The 20,318-nt window shown below is 33.0% G+C and overlaps 1 protein-coding gene across 3 annotated transcripts in view; it reads right to left on the minus strand.

Moving 5' to 3' along the window:
- Nucleotides 1-20,318, minus strand: part of LOC124368850 (KN motif and ankyrin repeat domain-containing protein 3-like) — a 135,117-nt gene that overhangs the window by 8,279 nt on the left and 106,520 nt on the right. For 2 of the 3 annotated variants that reach the window (XM_046826295.1, XM_046826297.1), the window contains 5 exons: nt 14,703-14,867; nt 12,457-12,586; nt 8,900-9,010; nt 6,228-6,440; nt 1,139-1,339 (listed from right to left, as the gene is read on the minus strand). In XM_046826295.1, coding sequence (XP_046682251.1) covers nt 1,139-1,339; nt 6,228-6,440; nt 8,900-9,010; nt 12,457-12,586; nt 14,703-14,867 — 820 coding nt within the window. The remainder of the gene's footprint in view (nt 1-1,138; nt 1,340-6,227; nt 6,441-8,899; nt 9,011-12,456; nt 12,587-14,702; nt 14,868-20,318) is intronic. The other variant, XM_046826296.1, reaches the window with a different exon arrangement.

Consider the following 20,318-nt stretch of genomic DNA (forward strand, 5'->3'; position numbering starts at 1 on the left):
CTCGTGATCATAAAAAGAAATTTTTATTTTAACCGTTGATTTAGGATTTTGTACTTTTAAATTACTTTTGTTTTGTTCATGGACAAGATTATATCGGAAAGGTTCTTGGAGTTCTGTGTCTGTTTTCTTTATAGCTGTTTCTAAATTGATTAGATCATCTTTGATTGTTTGAATTTTAAAGTCAAGATTTATATTATATTTGAGTGATTTGTCCAATAGGGCCAACTCCTCAGCATTAAATTGGATAGATGATAAGTTTTTTATTCTTGGGCAGAAATCTTCATTATCATCAAATGTATAGTTTTTTTTTTTAATTATTGTCTTCCTGTGAGTTAATCAATTTATTAATCTTCTTAAGATGAACTTGTTTTTTCTTTAAAATGATAGGTTTGATCCATTGCTGTGTATTAATATCAATTTCTTCAATGCTATCTTGGTGAAATGTTAATTTGATTTCTGTTCTAATATCTTCAATTGATCTGACTATTACATTCATTATTACTTACAAAAGCTATTATATTGGGCAAACTGGAAGAAATTTTAATGAAAGGTTTAAAGAGCACATACAAGCTTTGAAAACAAATAACATGTCTACAATAAAATCAAATTTTGCTGAACACTTATTGGAAACTGACCATAACTACACAAATATTGAAAAGAACATGGAAATTTTAGATATCGAAAGGAAAGGAGAGAAATTAAACACAAAAGAAGAATTACATATCTATCTAAATTATAATAAACATCCTCATAACATTTTAAATAGTAATCTGAAAAATAAGACAAATCCGTTTTTTGAAAAAATTAAAATATTAAATACAGATTACTAATAAGAAAATTACAACTGTGTCATTTAAATTTAACATATGTTTAAAAGGTCCACATGTGTATATCTAATTGTTTATTATTTATTTATTTAGAGGTCAATGTACACTGATGATGGTTAAAAATCAAAACACATGTATGTAATAAAAAGATTTTAAAAGGGTTTTAGTTACTTTCATTACATTAGTAATCTAAGTATATTGATATGTGACATTCCACAATAGTATTTATTCCCGAAATGTGTTTCCAAATTAAACTCGTAAAAAGAAAATACTCTTTTAAGTTGTGAATACCATGGGCTAAAGACACTCACATAGTCTCTGATGGAGAGATCGCAGTCGGGTTGTGCAAGCAGAAGTCTGACGATCTCTATGTGATGGTGTTCGGCCGCACACATGAGCGCAGTGCTGCCATCCTCGTCCTGGATGTTCATGTCGGCACCCGACTGCAGTAACAGCTCCACCATGTCCAAGCGTCCATGTGACACTGCTAGCATTAAGGCAGTCTGCCCATGCTACAGTGTTCAAATTCGAAACGGTTATTACGATTTTAAAAATTAATAAACAGCTCACACAAAGTGATATCAGCTGGTTCTAGGTTTAACTTATTTCATCCTGTAAGGAAAGAATCTCAAGAAACCTCTATTTCACTTAAACCTATAGGGTCTTCTGTGTAACTTCTACGGTATAATAAGAGAGATTGAGAGCATTTCCATGGAACAGAAACCATAGGAAGATTTTTGCAGTACAATTTTTGACTCTCTGTACTGTTCCAATCTCTACCAATCTCCATCAGGTCTAGCCTTGCTAAAAGCCTTAGCACTGAGGTAACTCCATCCACTCCTAACATTACTATTCACAGTGGATTAGATCTGTCGACCGAGTAACCCCATCCACTCCTAACATTACTATTCGCAGTGGATTAGATCTGTCGACCGAGTAACCCTATCCACTCCTAACATTACTATTCGCAGTGGATTAGATCTGTCGATCTTCGAGCTAACAGGTCTGTTGCAACAAAACACCATATTCATTTTGTTACTTCTAATTGTGTCGTGTAATTGTTTAATCTGCATCATCGGATTTCTTAAAATTGCAACATAGCTAAGTTAAAAGACTTACCAATTAATAATCGATGGTTAAAATTTAAACTTTTTGAAAATCCGTGAAATTGAAATCTTTTTAATATAACATTAAATTTATTTAATTTTGTTTCGATTCAATATTACAAACTACATAAAATATGATATATTATAATTATTAATGGAGTTTGAATAAGTTATAAATTTAAATGTTGATTACTCCATAAAACATGAAAAATGTTAAAACATTGTTACAGATTAAAAAGTGCAGAATAGAAATAAAATCTCCAATGTTAATACGTTCACGATGACATGTACCTGACCAGGTACACAGCAGGCTCTCATAAAGCACGTCTGTGCACACAAAGGGGTACACATTGCTATGAATTTCCTTATTGCGGTTTTATTGTTTAATCCTGTCTTGATCGGATTTGTTAAATATAACATAGCTAAAAGTTAAAGACTTACCAATTGAATATCGATGGTTAAAATGTAGCCCAAAGGGCACACGATTGCTTAATTTTTTTAGGTAAATCAATTTTTAGGTATTCATTGGGATACATGGAGAAACATTAAAAACACATTACAATAATTTGTTTCAAACTTGTGAAGCTTACACACTTTTTTCGTTACACATAGACGTTTAATCTAAACAATAATTATGGTTTTTTTTCTATTATTATTGAAAAATTTGACGGTATATAGAACAAGTCCAGACAATTTATATATAGACAATTCCTTTTATTACTTTGTTGTCATGGTTCCATAATCAAACCCTCTTAGGGAGGGTCGCAATGAGGTTGCAACGACCCATCTCAAGTATCAATAGCTTGCCTGAGGGTAGGTTAGTGACAACATCAGTTTTTGTTGTATTCTGTTTGAGTTCAAAAATTTTGTAGGATCTAAATAAAAATGTACTGTATCTATAAATAAATTGAAGCCGAGTTGCACGTTGTGATATAATTTACATCACACTATGTGGTTCCATTGAGCATTTTCCAGAACGTCCATTTTTACAGTACATTAAAGAGTAGCCTATAATACTAAAAAATGACCTTAAGGAGTAAGAAAAAATTTCTTTGAAATTTATTAATATTGATCAAACTTTATTCGTTTTACATAAAAATTATGGTTTAAGACTAAAATTTAAAGTTAATTTGACTTTTATTGTGAAAATTAAAATTTGACTTTGGTATGGAAGACTTCGAAGCATGGATATATACATAGTCCAATATTACATTCAACACATTCAAACGTGGTGTCTTTCCTCTTTTTAGGCTTCAAAGTGGTATTAGCACATACAAAGCATTTCCGTTGCACTTTCCTTTTCTGTCCAGTTGGAGTTGGTGTAGGCCAGGGGAAGTGACGAGCTGTCAGGCGCAGAGGGTGCTTGGCGCCGGCATTTCGGTCCCAGTGGTCCGTTGAACTGCTACTCTCTCTTCAGACGAGTGGTGAGTTTCGAGCAGCTGTCGTATTAGGTTGATTCTAAATTCTAGCAGGGATATTTTAGAATTGTTGTGCAGCTTGAACATATTGTATGAATTTAGAACACAAATATCTACAATATGAAAAAATAATTTCCTTGTTACCACTTTCTCGTTTTTTCTTGAAGATTCGTTGAAGGAAATCATCATATCTGACTTATCGACAGATCCCATATTTTTATTATATTCTATTACAACTTTCGGTTTTTTTTTACAGTTTTTCCTTGTCTTGTTACATCTAGCATTTCGTGGCTATGGACAGTGCTTAGCATTGTTACCTCACGTCTATCACAACCATCTTACTTTAACCATTTTTTCATTAGATCTAACTACAACTTCACCCTCCCTTCATTGTTTTAGGGAGGCATGGCATGTTTTTTCTAGTCATTCTTACTGTACCACATGCCCCTGTTTGCTTTTCATGCAATTGCTCAAATAACTGTGGACTGGAGTACCTATTGTCGACATAGAGTATATGGTTTTTCTCTAAGTATGGTTGTATCAATGTCGAAAACTACCTTTGCTGAAATGTTGGCATCATTATCTGCGGTAACATATTGGGTACTCTTACCTGTATACACAAGAAAGTCAAGGACTAAACCTGTTTTGCAGTCGCACAGCACAAAAATCTTTATGCGAAATCGGCTTCTCTTAGATGGTATAAAACTGTCGAAAGGCTAGTTTTCCTTTCCATAACACAAGGCTCTCGTCAATCACAACATTTTGTCCTGGATAGAAACTGGAAGAAAACTTACGTCTCACTGTCTCAGTTACGGTCCGTATCTTGTACAACTTGTCTCCGCCAGTAACAAGAGAATTGTCATCTAAATGTAGCATGCGGAGAAGCAAGAGAAATCTGTCTTGGGTAAAAATCTTTGAAAAGATAGGTGTTTGTAATAGGGGATCTTTAGTCCAATATCGTCTTAAACTATTTTTTTTTTTACATGTGGCATTAGGAGAATTACTCCAAATAAACAATATATTTCTTCAGGATTTGTATCCGTCCAACGGTTCAATTTAGAAAATTCTGACATGTCGCCATTTCCCGGTAACTGTTTGATGATAGTATTTGTTTATTTCACAAGATATGTGCGACAACAAGTCCCAATCAAGTATGTAATGAAAAAAAATCAATTTCATTACCTCTAAATCCATCTAAATCAATACTTAGGCCTGTCATAGAATTATCAAAATTGTAGTTTGTTGGCTGAAAATCATCATCATTGTGTCTCCATCTACAAGTTTGACAAAAAACAGCTTTAGTTGTAGAAAGGGAATCATTAGACTGTGAACTTGTGTTATGAGAAGTAATATTATCATCAACTGACATTTCGACATCTTCAGGAGGTGAACTAAGTTGAAATGAGTCAAACTCACCATCAGAATCATCAGAAAATTCCTCATCAGACTGTAGAACTTCATTTTCGTCACTTGTTAGTTGGTCACCTTCACTAATGTCATAAACACAGTTTCTTATTTTCTTCATTCCTGAGTAGCCTATCAGGATCCATTTTTTCTGAGCAATAAATAAATGTAGAGTCAACTAACTAGAGTATAACTGTAACTATATATAACTGACACTAAAAACAAATTATTCCACTATAACTAACTAAAACACAACAAAAGAACAACTTCTCACACTACTTGGCAGACAACTAGTTCAATGTAGTGACGGACGACTGTCGTTGTAAATATAGACGATATTGGCGCCAAGCGTTTACGCGCCAAGTCAGGTGATCGATCAACAAGACAGCTGTTGCTGCTAACCAGCTGTTGCGAGGGAAACTTGGCAAATGCGCGCGTCTATTTAGCGTCTTAGTTCATATATAGCTGTCTAAAAATCGATCCCAAAACGTTCACTCTATATATCCCAATAAGACTTGTAACAATAATCTAATTGTTATTATAGTGATGTTCCATGTTTAGAAGACTATAGGCTATATTACATTTATTTATTCTTAGGACGTTCTGGAACGTCCATACTCTCAATTTACACTATTACACCATAGGCCGTTCCAGAATGGCCATACTCATTTTGTAATATTTTATATTACTCCCTAAAGGGTTAACCCTCGAATCTGCCAGAGACAAGCTATTGATTGAGATCAAACACTTGGTGACTGTGGTCCTTTTAACACACAATCGATAATAGCGATCAATTTGCATGAACTATGTAATGGAACTATTTCGCAGCATTCTAAGTGGTGTACAACAGTATCTGTTACCTTATCCAAAATAATAAGGTTTATTAATCTTATACAAGCTTAAACAACTAAATACTTGTTATGCTTAGCATGTATATGACAGAAAAATGAGAAAAAATATCACTGGAGAAAACTCGATTGAGTAGTTGACAATAGCAAAATTCTACATAATTAATGGTATTTCTTATTTTCAGTCAATATTTTGAAAAAAGAGTACTGATACAAAAATTAATAATTTACATTACAAAAAATCTATTCTGCACCAAGAACTTCAAGAACCAATACAAATAATTCAATTTATCTTACCTACTTTTCCAACTTAGTAATGTTTCAGATGAAATAAAGAATTAATATAATTTTTGTGCAATGGACAATATAAATGATAATGTCTTAATACATATGTAAAATATATATTGCAATCTAACCATATCCAATTAAAGTTTTAGAGACAGTGTGATTTTATTTCAGTAATTTTTTTATCTCAATGATTACGCAACGTAGAACATATATAACATGTTTTAGAACCATGTATGTCCCTCTAGTAAAAATGTACAAGTGAAATTAATTGAAAAATACTTTAAAGTTAAATCAACAGAACCCTACGCATATACTTGTACGTATTTAATTTCACACCTGCTTAGCTCTAATGTTGACATCTGCCATCTGAAAGAGTCTTCTGACTACTTGACGGTGGGTTTCGGACCGTACTTGCGCTAAAGACACCAACATGATGCAGGTGTATCCAGCCGCATTTGTCTGGTTGATGTTGCACACTTTGGAGTCCAGCAGGATGGAGACTACGTCAAAGTTTCCATGTGAGACGGCATAATGCATTGCAGTGTTTCCCTGCAACAACATTGATTAGTCTCACTGCAAGTCATTACTTTTTGTTAATTTAAAGCCCTATTTAATGTTTATCATATTAAAATATAAATATGTCAATTATTAAACTTCCTAACGGGTTTAAGTTTGTGCTGAGATTCAATGCACATTTTCCTGGACTTAACTCAAGGCAAATCTTTGTGAAAGCCTACAGAAATACAGTGGATAATAATAGAATCACACGCGTAATATGCAGTATAAATATATGAGAATTACAACAGATTCTCCCCCTTCCAAGCCAGTCCTAGTATCTAAATCGAGCAGGTGGTTTGAATTAGATGTTGCAAGTTAGTGTAGTCATGGTCAACAGAAATTATTCCATAATTGTATGAATATTACAGCCTGAGGTGGTTTACTTGCTCCTGGGTTTATTAATTTACCGATGTAAAAACTACATCACCGGATTCAAGAAAATGTTTTGACCAATACAGTGTATCAAACTTTTAAATAGACACAAAATTGCTATTTTGACATGCTAAAAACTAATAGAAAATATATAATTCTTCAAGTTTGTGTGCTAAAACACTGCTTAAATTAATTTTTTTTGTTTCAAACATTTCGTCATATATTTATTTAGCAAACTAGTAACAGTATGCAAATGTTACTTTGCATGTGGAATGTTCACGGGCTGGGTTATGCGCAAGCTGATAGAATCATCTACTACGATAGACTGGATTTCAACCTTACCATTCTCGAATAGAACATTAAATATAAGCTATCTAAAATTATTTTAAATTATATGCAAAATCCATATGGGTTTTTATTATATTTCAAAAAGAACAATAAAAATACTTAATATTTATAAAACTTTTAGTTTGTCTGCTGTATTTGCATTATTAGATCTAAATTAAATTTTTCTATCATCAAACATTTTTATTTCTTTACATTACTCATACATAATTTACTAATCGTATATGTCGATTAGGACTTTCTATAGTATGTCGAACTTATAGTGTTACTCATTCATAAAAGTCTTTCATACTTTTGGCCCTTTATTTGATTGTATAACAGATTTCCAGACAGTTTTAAACATTATACACAATGTAGTTCACAAGCGGTATTGATGAACGTCTGTGCCGTCGGTCATCAGTTGGAGGGTTAATAAGATGATCTACTAACGATTTTTTAAACACAAAATACAAAAAAAAACGTTTTTTTCCATGGGTAACTTGTATAATGATGATCAGCTGATAATTAATGACGTGGCGAGTCTCCCCAGATTTTATTGTAGAATCCCATCAATCGATTTTCGGACTTACATTTTTCTTGAAGATTTTTTTAGATTTCAGATTTTGCTTTGACACATCACTAGTTATTATCACAATGCCATAAAACATATATTTTAAACAGAAAATTTTTGTCACAAAGTCATAATCCGTGAATTTAGGCAATTCCCATGAACCACTCATTAAAATTTGTAACTTTTCCGGGACTTCTGTAACCAGTAGGCACCCTGCAAGAATAACCGGATAGTTTTTCCAGTCTATCGTGAAATTACCTGACTTTTCTGTGACTCTCCATTTTGTTAAAATTCCCAGACTATTCCGGGTCTAAAATGATCAGTCAGCGGGCCCACGCAACACCACGACATTTTCACTGGTGGCAAGTGGTCTTGAACTGTCAACTCAACTCACAACCCTCTACCCTCTCTTTCACAAAGATGTCACTGTCTTATACCCTTGAACTTGATCACAAAAATCAGCATTAGACATGCTTATTTTATTTTTTAACTTTTTGCGCATTTTGTTGAAAGTCCCGTACATATTCCACATTTCTCTTGTACAAAGTAAATTTAAGTATAATTTGCCCACCTCCCACATGCTGTACACCATGGTTTGGGTATTTTAATGTTCTTGTTTTATATATATATATATATATATATATTTATATATATCTATATATATATATATATATATATATATATAATTGTTTTATATATATTTATTATTTGTTGTTATTATTGTAAGTATTTTATTTATAAGTAGACCTAAGTCGATCTGAAAAACAGTTCATAACTGAGAATACACTTGGAAAATAAAGGCATTTCTATTATTTATTATTAATTATATTCAGTTTCAAACAAAAACAAGATTTACATGAAGTGCTTTTAGTGCTATGAAGCAATGATATTTTTGGTCTACTCTCTTAATTTGAATTTAAAAATAATATTCATGACCTATAAGATTGCCGTAAGAATGGTCATGATAAGAAATAGAGTCAACAATCCTCAGTCAACACTGATGATTTGGTGCAGAAAGTGAATAAAAAAGTGAAAATATGTTTCATGATTTCGTTGTCATAAAAAGTTTAAAAAAGTGTTCTTTATGATATTTTTATCCATAAAAATGGATCGTTTTGCTAATAATACTTAAACTTTGTGAAAAATATTACATATGGTTTTCATAAAAAATTCATAAACTTACGCTGACATCTGTCATGTTAACAACATATTCAAGGAGACGACCGGACATCTCTTCCAGGCAATCCAGGTAATCTTCCACATCCAGGGGATTTGCACTGGCCGTGCTGGATATCTGAAAAAAGGTTACAACATAAATACATAAATTTGAATGCTTTTACAAATCTGTCTCTAAAAAAAATACCACAGCTACAATAATTTACAACAATTTGTTACAATGACTCTATATCTTGAAGATTATAAAATATAGGTTTAAAGTATAGGATCAAATTTATTGGTAAAAAATATCAAATTTATTTTTATGGTTTAATTTTAATGTACTTAAATTAAAATTGGCAGTAGCTTTTGGTAGATACCAGTGTAACTTATAGGAAAACATACAAAATACACCAAATCAACATGTTCTGAATGTTTTCATTATTAGATTTGTCACACTCGTAGTAAAGAAAAAATTGTAATAACTGACAGCTGAAACTATTATTATTTTACATTTTTAAATAAGTAAGATTGTTGTAAGTTTTATTAAATAAAACAAATTCCAAACTTTCCTTCGTTCATGTATTTAACAAAGGACTTTACTTTAGTAACCTGCAACGGACATTGCCGAGTCATTTTTTACTTTGCAAAAATTGGCAAGAGAAATTGTTTTTATAAAGATTAAATAGTATAGAAATTTGAGTTAAATACATATTTATATTTTTGTCTGAGATGATAAAATTTTTTCTTACTGAGGTTACCAACCTTCTATGGCACATTGAAGAGGTACATTTTCATTGAGTCTTACAAAAATTTCAAAGAGATTTATAAAAGGAAAGTAAAGTTAATGCTATCAAGAAATTATTACAACTGAAATTCGAGTTTTCAAGGTGTCACTGAAGTAATTAGTCCTAGATCTGTGCAATGTTAAACATTCGAAATGATTAACTTGCTTTTAGCAATTCACAAGCTTATTTTCAAAAAATCATTACACGTACGAGCTGTACTCAAAATGTGCCTTATTTTACATAATTGTCACTCGAGAAAATTCTGTAAAATTAAATTCTGTCATGTTATAAGAGTTGTAAATACGAAGTGTGGCTAGTCTAGCTTCTGTAAACAACGCCTACATTCGGGTTATTGTTGTTTTTTTGTTTTGCTGAATAAAATGGTTATCGTAGTGTAATAGTAGAGCAACTTATTATTATGAAATTGTACTTTAAACTTGGAAAAACTGCCACTGAAACTTACAACTTATTGAAAGAAGTGTATGGCAGTGACTGTTTATCGCGGGCATGTATTTTTTAATGGTTTTAAGCATTTTAAAGATGGCAGAGAAGATATTGAAGATGATTCGTGGCCAGGTCACCCTTTAACGTCAAAAACAGATGAAAATGTGGAAAAAATCGGTAATTTGAATCGGCCTGTCCGCCGATTAGGTATTCGGGCAATTAGTGAAACTGTAGTTATTGATAAAGAAAGAGTACAGCATATGTTATATGACAATTTTAACATGCGAAAAGTGTGAGCTAAAATTGTAACGTTTGAACAACAAGAACGTCGCAAAAATATTTGTACTGATACTTTGTACGCGACTGAAAATTATCCAAATTTTTTTTTGGGAAACGATAATAACATGTGATGATTTTTTTTTTTTTTTTTTTTTTTTTTTTTTACTCATGAACGAAGTGCCAATTCCAATCCATGCACTGGAAGAGCCCAACTTAACCGAGAGACAAAAGATCTCGAATGAGCAATTCAAAATTTAAAGCAATGATGATTTTTTTTGCACAGCCATGGCATTGTGTATAACTTAGCAGGTCTAGCAAGATCCGTGACCGGCACGAGAGGGGAAGTGGAGTAGGGCATAGAGGGGCGAGAGGGAGGGAAGCACTGAGCCGCCTGGCCTCGCCAAGCGGAGCCGACGTGCTCACAAGCAACCACTATTCACAGATACGACATTCAAACCGCAGTCATAACTACTTATACATTAATATTAGTAATTACATCATCTATGGCTTTAAAACTATATATGACGAAATAATATTATCTAGCCTATATAAAATCCTAGAACTATTTAATCGTTTAGCTTGTGTAAAACCTTACATAACGACTATTTACTCCCTGTAAAATTAATTTTTTCTCTGAGAGCTGGTAATAAAGTGTTTACAGTTGGTCGTTCGCCATTGATTTTGTGGAACTCATTTACAGTTCGCCTGACAACGCACAAATCAAACTCATCTAACTCCGTTTTGTTCTTTACTCTATGTCTTTTTTTATTTGGCGTATAAAACAAGGTTTCAGTCAGAACAACGGTTCTGCTTTCTGCATAATTCTCTTTACAGACGTCAGTGATACACCCGTGGCTTCCACTAGACGACATTGAATTTGTTTTAAATGTATTGCAGCTCCAGTTTCAGCTTCACGTTTCATAAATTTGTACACATTTGTAATGATTTCTCGACTTTGGCTATGCAATACTTTTCGTCCACCAATGGGTAATTGAGTACAAACAACAATAACACAACCACTATATAACACCTACAACAACAACAGTGCGGCCACGTGAACGCTAGATGTCAGCACAACGAAACGACACGACTCCAACGCCTGACAGCAGTGAACTGAGCCGGCTGCTACCCCCACTCCTACATCTGACCTCTAGGCTACTGCGCATCTTTGGCCCACGGCTCTTGCTAGACCTGCTCTGCTATACCTACCCTGGGTTCCTGAAGGTCAAACAATTAATCAATATTACTACCTTGAAGTACTTTCTAAAGTACGTCAAAGAGTAAGGAAAAAAACACCCCAAAATGTGGAAGGACGAATCATGGGTGCTCCACCAAGACAATGAGCCAACTCATTCCGCGTTATCTGTCAAGAGGTTCCTAGCCAAGTACAGCATCCCAGTGTTAGAACATCCACCTTATTCACAAGATCTTGCACTATGTGACTTCTACCTGCTCCCTGAGGTGAAATCTGCATTAAAAGGGACAAGATTTGAGTCTGTGGAAGCTGTAGAAGAGAAAACGGGACGTGTCCTGATCCTGAAGGAGCTGGCAGAAGATGACTTCCAGCACTGTTTCCAATAATTTAAAATTCCCATGGAGCGCTTTAGGGATAGAGAAGGAGTGTATATTGAAGGAGACAATAAGTGATTATATATAAAATAAAAATAAAATATTTTACAATGTCAGTTGCATTATTAAATAGCCACGCCTCATATGTAATCTTACGAGTAAATTATATTTTAAATCGGATTAATGGAATTTTTTCTTAATTTGCACAAAAATTTAATGTTAAAGAAAGATTTTTTAAAACATATTGTATGACTATGAGTTCAACAAGGAAATCAATTTATTCTGAGACAGATTGGACACGAATAAACCAAGTTCAATTAACAGGATCAGTGGAATTCATGATAAATTTCCTCTAGAAGTAAGAGAAATGGTGTTTGGTAAAATGTTTAACGATGTAATTGAAAAGTTTCTGCTAAATAATGCACTTTACTCTCTTCAAGAATATTTTAAAGAATTAACAATTTAAAGTTAACAAAAAGAATACTGTCTACTTAAATTGTGTTACCTTAAACCATTCCTGTTGAATGATGTTGATGGCATTCTTCATCTGGGGAGGGGGGTTGCTGTTCGGAGACTTGAGCAAGGCGTCGTTGAGCACTTTCATAGCAGCCCGCATCTCCTTGGATGGCTCGGCTCTTTAACAATACCAAAGTGTTTTAAATAAGGCTTCCTTCACAATGTAGGGGTAAGACATCAGAATAGTACTGTACCCGAATATTAGGCTTGTCAGAAAGTAAAGGACATTTGCACTATGCTGTCTACTGGTTTCCAATTACAGTCACTGTTACTTTTGTTTACTTGGTTCTCACCACTTTCATCCATATCATGCAGAGAAGAATATGTAAGAAAAAGGAGATGAAATAGAAAAGAAGAAGTAAAATACGGAAATGAAGATTTAAAATGCCAAATGAAAAAACACATGCAGTAATTAGTGCATAGAGAGGAATAATTAATCAACTATAGATGAGCCGCTTTGAAAGCGAACAGAGCGGGGGAAGGGGGAGTGAGAGAGAGAGAGAGAGATGTGGAGAGGGAGAAGAAGTGTGGATTCACTTCCCCTTCCACATTCCTTACGAACCACTCCTCAGTCACCACTTCACCACTCGTAGGATATGTGTTACATAACAGCTGTTTTACAAATCCAGTAATAATAACAACAGCTGTTAACAATAAACATTTGTTAAAATAGTTCTTAATTATACTAACATATTAAATAGATACAATGGACTTAACATAAATATTATTTGTTATTACATAACAACAAGAATAACAAAACATAGCATGATTCTCCAAACCAACGCAGGGAAGCAAAGCACTTGGTTTTCACTTGGGTCTGGTAAAGGAAATAGATCGAGCAGTGAAAGAGGAAGTGGTGGTAGGTGTGGTCGAGCTCCTGCTCCTCCCTCCCTCTATGCGCAAGACATGTTCGCACAGGTGGCTTTCAAAGCGGCTCATTTATGCTATTCAGGAGATTAAAGAGAGATGGAAATGTGTTTTTCAGGGATAGGTACCTGAAGGACCCAGAAAGGAAGATGGGAAACTGGAAGAAATGAAAATAGACGGATAGAAATTCGGCCTGGCATACAAGCCCAAGACTTGAGCCAGGAGTGGAGGAGGCTTAGCTGAATGAATGCTAGCAATAAATGAATGCTAATTTGTTTGGTTTAAAGGCATATCAAGCACTTCATGTGTAATGAAAAGAGAAAACGTTCATATAACAACACTGGAGGTAAAATGTACTCATTATGGAGAATTTACTAAAATTTACTAAGAGAGAGTGACACATGTTTGTATCTTGAATCATAAATGTTTTTCTCATTTAACTCCAACTTAGATGACAAATCTTTTTTTATGTAAAGGCAATTTTAAGAATAAAATGCTAGAACATTATGAAAATTTCAAAGCAGAAGCGTTTTACCATAACCATTGGACAAACATTTTATTGGTCTTTAGTGCATAAAATTCCTCCAAAGAACAAAAATGTTCTGATGCTCAAATAGTTAAACCTTATCTTAAAAACTAGAGTTTGGGTTTAGTAGTACGAGACAAGTTTTGTTTTGATACTTTTTTTCTTGTTGAGGAATTGCAAACAAATTAATATCTTTATTTCCTGAGTGACATATGTATTTACCACATTATAGTGTAGTATATGACAAAGTATCTATGAAAACAGTATGGACAGGACGACTAAAATGTGTATACATTAATCAACTGACTTCAGCCTATAGCATTTATGTGGCAATTTTGTCTTTTGTTTTGGGCAGTATGATTAAAGGTGGTGCCTATGCTCCACAGGTCTCATAATATATTCCTGATAGAAACATATGGATCACCACCTACTAACCTAAACATGCATAAGCAGGATTTAATTTCAAAATTCTACCAAGAAACAACTTATTTTTTTATATTTCATAAATTACATATTTCAGTCTGAAAATTAAGAATCAAGTGAATAAACTCTTGCGTCTCTAACTGAACTTAAGTTCAAATTGATGAAAAAGTGATTGTATATCAGTTTGTTTGTTACTATTAATTTTTACAGCTTTGATTTACTAATTTTCTGCCAAGAAACATAAAACGAATCCAGGACTAAGTAAAGTTTCCTGAATCGTTGAAAAAGGAAGTGAAGTTGCAGTTGTTTATCAAATATAACGTACTTTATGCTATAGAATAAAATAATAAGCGTGATTTTATAAGGATAAGAGGAGTACAATTTATAAATGATACTGTGGTATGATAAAAAAAACTTACTTCTTTCTAGATTGATTATGAATTGGCTGGAACAGTGGTGACCCGTAAAGGCCATGATCGTTGACTAAGCCAGATTCATCCAAGATGCCATCATCTGAACCATCGTCAGAGCTGCTTCCGCTTCTTTTTGTTTGATAAGATTTTGTCGATGTTCTGTCTTTAACCCTAAAATGATAAGAACTTTAAGTGATTGAAGTTGAAAAGTCAGTGTTTTACACTGGAGTTTATTGAAACCTAAATAATTTAACACATAATTCCTCCGTTTCAGAATTCCTTCTCCAGGCTTGTAATCTAATAAAATTTTTTTTTAAAAGGAGAAGCCGATCCCCTTTTAAGCCTTATTCTGCCCGTCCTCATGGGCCACTGGCCTGTGCGAGGATCTTATCAAACAGAATAAGGGGGAGAGTCGATACAGTACAAGGACAATGGTACTGATAAAAAAAGCAAGGGTCACAGACAGGATTCGAACCTGCGATATCACTAACTCAGACTCAAAGTCCGACGTCTTAGACCGCTCGGCCATCGGCACTCCCATAATAAAAAAAAAAAAAAAAAAAAAAAAAAAAAAAAAAAAAAATATTTGTATTATGAACCTTATATCCTAAAGACTCAAATTTAGTGACTAGAAAGTAAATATATAGAACAAAAGTACAACACAACAGTTATTTACATATATATTAGATATTTTCTATAATAAACATTTACTTTCCCGTTTCTACACAACAGGAGAGTTTTGGAAAATCCAAGTTTCACATCCTATAGATAGATTTCCAAGAGATCAATAATTATACTTTTACACAAAACAAAAATAACATATATTATATACGATTATGTAAAGAAGGAGCTGATCTTTCCCGCCTCATTCAGCATATCCCAACGGGTCACAGTCTTGTGCGAAGATTTTGTGAAACAGAATAAGGCAGAGAGTCAGTATAGTACAAGGTAAATAGTGCTATGGCTGCAGACAGGATTTGAACCTGCTTTATCTCTAACCCAGACCCAAAGTCCGATCGATATTTTAAACTAAGATACTACTAGCTTTTCCAATATTTATGCTGATTTAACAACCCTTGCATTTTTAATTAAAGGACTACAAATAGTGGTAGTTAAATACAAATAATTAGTACTTTTTAAGGTAAAAGGTTAGTTTATTTATCACAAAAATAATTTTTCAGGCAATCACCTACATAATTTTTTAATTTAAAGAATGAAAGATTTATGTTTAGTTACTAGTTAGCAAGCATTACACCCACATGCTGTAACGTTAAAAATCGGACTATTTGTTAGGTCACAGCATGGTTTACAAACATACGCGCAATTTTCAAGAAACGTTTTCCAAAAACCATTTTTGGACATTTGGGTCTCAACTAGAATATTTAACTGAAAACCAAGTTTTGATTACTGTTACAACTGGAATACCTTTACTTGCACAATGTGTGGAGGTAAATAGATAGGTGTGACACACAGTAACCAATCACTGGTTTTCTCAAGTGCACCTAACACACAGCTGAGATACAATTTGATACAACTAATATGGAGTGAGCAAAGTTCATTTTGATTTACTGTCCCAATATGGCTTGGAAACAATTTTAGAACTATTTTGAATATAACGTTCAGTTTGCAAATTGTGAAATAATACCATGGATATCACATGTGTTTAAAACTCCTATTATTTCACAATTTTTTAAATGTAACTGTAAGGAGTCAATGAAAATAGTCCTATTAAAAAGGAGTGAAATATGGTCATGGTTATTAACACGTTCATGACGACGGCTAATTTCTGTACTTTTTATATGTCATCAAACTTTTCAATAATAATGGCAAACAACCATAATCTCTTTTTTTAAGTTAAACGTCTAAATATAACAAGAAAAGTATATGAGCTTTGCAATTTTGCACAACAAAAATTTTAATAATATATTTTTTTCTAATTTTTCTCTGTTTACACCACACGGGATCCCTAAAAAATGTATTTACTTAAAAAATTAAGCAATCGTGCACCCGACGGGGTACACAATAGTTTGAGGTATTTATTTAAGCGTGGGATCAAATTTAACGAACCACCAAGGCAGGCAAACCATAAAAACGCAATAAGGAAATGCATAGCAACGTGTACCCCCATAGAACGCACAACGCACTTTGCAAAAACCCCATGTGTATACGATCAGGTACACAACAGTTATAAAAGAGTGTGTGTACCCGATAGGGTACATGACTTAGTGAACATTTAACTGATTTAACAAATATATACAGCAGCTCCAAAACATTTGCTTACTGAAAATCTTATTATTAGTATGGATGCTTTTACAACTACTACGAGAGACATTATGTAACAGTCTGAAGGCGAAGATTCTTTATTGAATTGTTCATTGGATGACTGATTTGAGAAAAATATAATAACTTATAAAATTGAATGAAGTAAATAAAATGAAAGAAAATCATTAGCATAATAAACTTATTCTATTTAATCATCATGAATCAATTTTGAATTACTAATTGGTATATCACTATTACTATATTGCATTTTAAGAGAAATACAACTTAACTAGATTGATTGTGTTGAATTTTCATAACTACTTCGTGTTTTCTTTTATGTTACTCGCTTGGCTGTTTATACTTTGTATTGATTAAAAGCGAATAGTGTTTACTATGATTTAGCAGAAGAGTACAAATTCAAGAGAAATTGGTATACACTTTTACAAACTTTGAAAAATACTGTAAAATACCTTGTAATATTTGTTTTTTCTTCACGACTGTTCCACTTCTATACGGCCTTCAAATAACTAAGGAATTTGTATAAGAAAATTGACAATTAAATTAGTTATAACATTTACATGATAAACAGAACAACACTAATGTTTAATTAATTTTAAAACAACTGTTGCAGTTTTAACCCTGTAATTTGGTTACTATGAGCACGGTACCTGCAGAGAATTAAATATAAATTTAAAAAAAATTGTATTTCTTTTGTCTATTTAAAGTTAAAAATTGTACATAGTTTATACAATTATTAATGAAACATCGCCACTCATAAACTGCTCATACCATAGCCTTGGCCATGGTGCGGCAGTACGACACACGTCTGTCAGTCTTTATCAGTTATTTGACTTGGTATTAGGGTGCCCCCATGCACACAGCAAGTTATGTGTTGTTCCAATTTACCTAACACTATCACAACCAATGAATGGAGATTACAATATTGTGGTTGTTATTCCCAACTAATATATCATAGCACCGAATGGTGGATTTACCGAGAGCCCTACACCTACGGGCTGCAAACTGGAAAATTAAAGAAAACTAAGATCTTCGATTAGTTTTAATGCAAATACAGAAATGTATTTTAACAACCTTACAAATGCCCCTTTGGGTAAATGATTGTATGGTCATTATCACTGATGGAGAAACAAGTAATCATGTCACCTATACAAACAACCAACTAGTGTGTTTATTATACAAATAGTATAAGCTATAATCTTGATAGTTCTGAAAAGTTACAGTATAATTGGACTCTGAATATGTTTGTATCACAATTACGTGATATTACACAACAAACTTGAAAGACTCCAGTTTGAAATTTTACTTTAGCAGAATCCCACTGGCTAGTCAATATTATGAAGATTTTTTTAGGACGAAATTCTCAAACTTGGCATCATGTGATAAGGAGTCCGCTATAAGTTATTTTTAACCTTTTAATGTTAGGTAGTGCCAAAACCATAACTTTTTAGAACACTGTATTACAAAAACAAATTTACACTGTATACAAAACTTGTAGTCTCTGGCTTAATGTTAATAAACAGGCCTATTGATTATGCTAATAAACCGGCGCTCATTTTCTTTTGGTAACTTTTAACTTTTTTGTAATTTAAGACTTATAAATTATTGAGATAAAATAGAACCAAGTTAGTTCTGTGGAAAATAAACATTATTTACAGCATAAAATATGATATTGTTCTTACGACTACTCTTTTAAATACTAATTTCATTAGTCTCAGGCTATTTGAAAACTTAAAACAATATTTTAATTTACCCCAGCTTTTACTCTTATTTATTTCTCACAATAGGTAACAAGTTTAACAGGTAGTTAAGGAAACCCTGAAAAAGATTAATTTTAGCCTTTGAAGGAATTTTTTGGCTATCTTTTTAGTTATTTCTAAACCAGTTAGATTTTAGTGGTTAATTATAAGGCACAGGGCAGTTACATGGCATTAATTAATCACATCTGCAAACCATACAATATTCTTAGATATTATTACAAATCACAGTGTACATCATCTACGAGAATATTTGAGTTTTTTAATGGGTTTTGGACGGTTTTCATTTGGAGTTTTCCAATACTTGTTGAACCAAAATTAATTATTGACTTGGGAATTTGTTTTGAATCAAGACTCATGGAATATTTCAAAATATTTTCGATCCTGAAAGTTTTAATCTAAAGCTATAAATGATGTGATATAAATTTATAACAGTTTGGAATCTGAAGTTCTTGAAATGTGGTTTACAATGCTCTCTAGGCAACATTTACCATACAGTACTAGTCCGTATCTAAAAACAGATTGGAAGAAGTTAAGATATTCAGCTCTAATGTAATTTACTGATATTATATCGTTCAGTCTAATCAAGAGATAAATAACTCGTGACAGTCTTTTATTTAAGTAATCAATGTGTGCTCCCCATGTCATGTTGTGGAACGCCCCACTTCACGGTAGTTTCCTCCGACCACATTTACCATTGACCATTGACATTTATTAATTGTCTACGATTAATGAGGTATGATTCAAAAAAACTTAGATTCGACCCAGAAAATCCATAAAATTTTAATTTAGTGATGAGAATTTTACCATCAACACAATCAAAGGCCTTGCTCAAGTCACAGAATGTAGCCTGAACAAGGTTCTTGTCCTCAAAAGATGAGTGTACCTGTCTAACAAGCTGATCCAAAGCATTAAAAGCCTATCAAATAGCCTAATAGTATACTATATCCAACAGGCCTCATTTAGGTCTAATTTTAATCTCACCTATTTTAACAGTCAGCTGTCTGGTCGGCGCGGAGGCCGCCAGCGTAAGAGAAGCTATTTCACCGAGGATTTCCACTCACTTCACCCACCGTACGAGATAACCAGTTATCGAGGAGAGGGAATAAAATTAAGGACGACAATCATTGGACCTTATCTATAAACTTACATAAGTAATCTGTTCACTAAATAAACAATCTACAGGTTGGCACATTAAATAATTAAATACTAATTTGACGTTTATAATTGCGCTGTCAGCGGATCGAACAAAAATAAACCATAAAGGTCACAACATGATAGCTGGCTATTTTCGGCGGCAGATTTTAGAAATAACAACAATGATTTACAAATTTGAACGTAGACTGTCGGAACTTTGCTTCTTCTTCAAAAATATAAAACGGCTCCAGCAAAACAAATCTATCACGTGAAAGTATATAATATACACTACAAAATGACATGATACATCTGGTTTTATGCGCTGACAAATGTTTTACAGTATTTAGTTGCCAAATAATCGTTATCATATATTTGCACGTAGAAGATCCAAAATTTACGTTTTTCATAAAAATACAAAACGGCTCCAAGGTGATACATATATCAGGTG

The sequence above is a fragment of the Homalodisca vitripennis genome, chromosome X (genome assembly GCF_021130785.1).
Source record: "Homalodisca vitripennis isolate AUS2020 chromosome X, UT_GWSS_2.1, whole genome shotgun sequence".
Taxonomy (NCBI): domain Eukaryota; kingdom Metazoa; phylum Arthropoda; class Insecta; order Hemiptera; family Cicadellidae; genus Homalodisca; species Homalodisca vitripennis.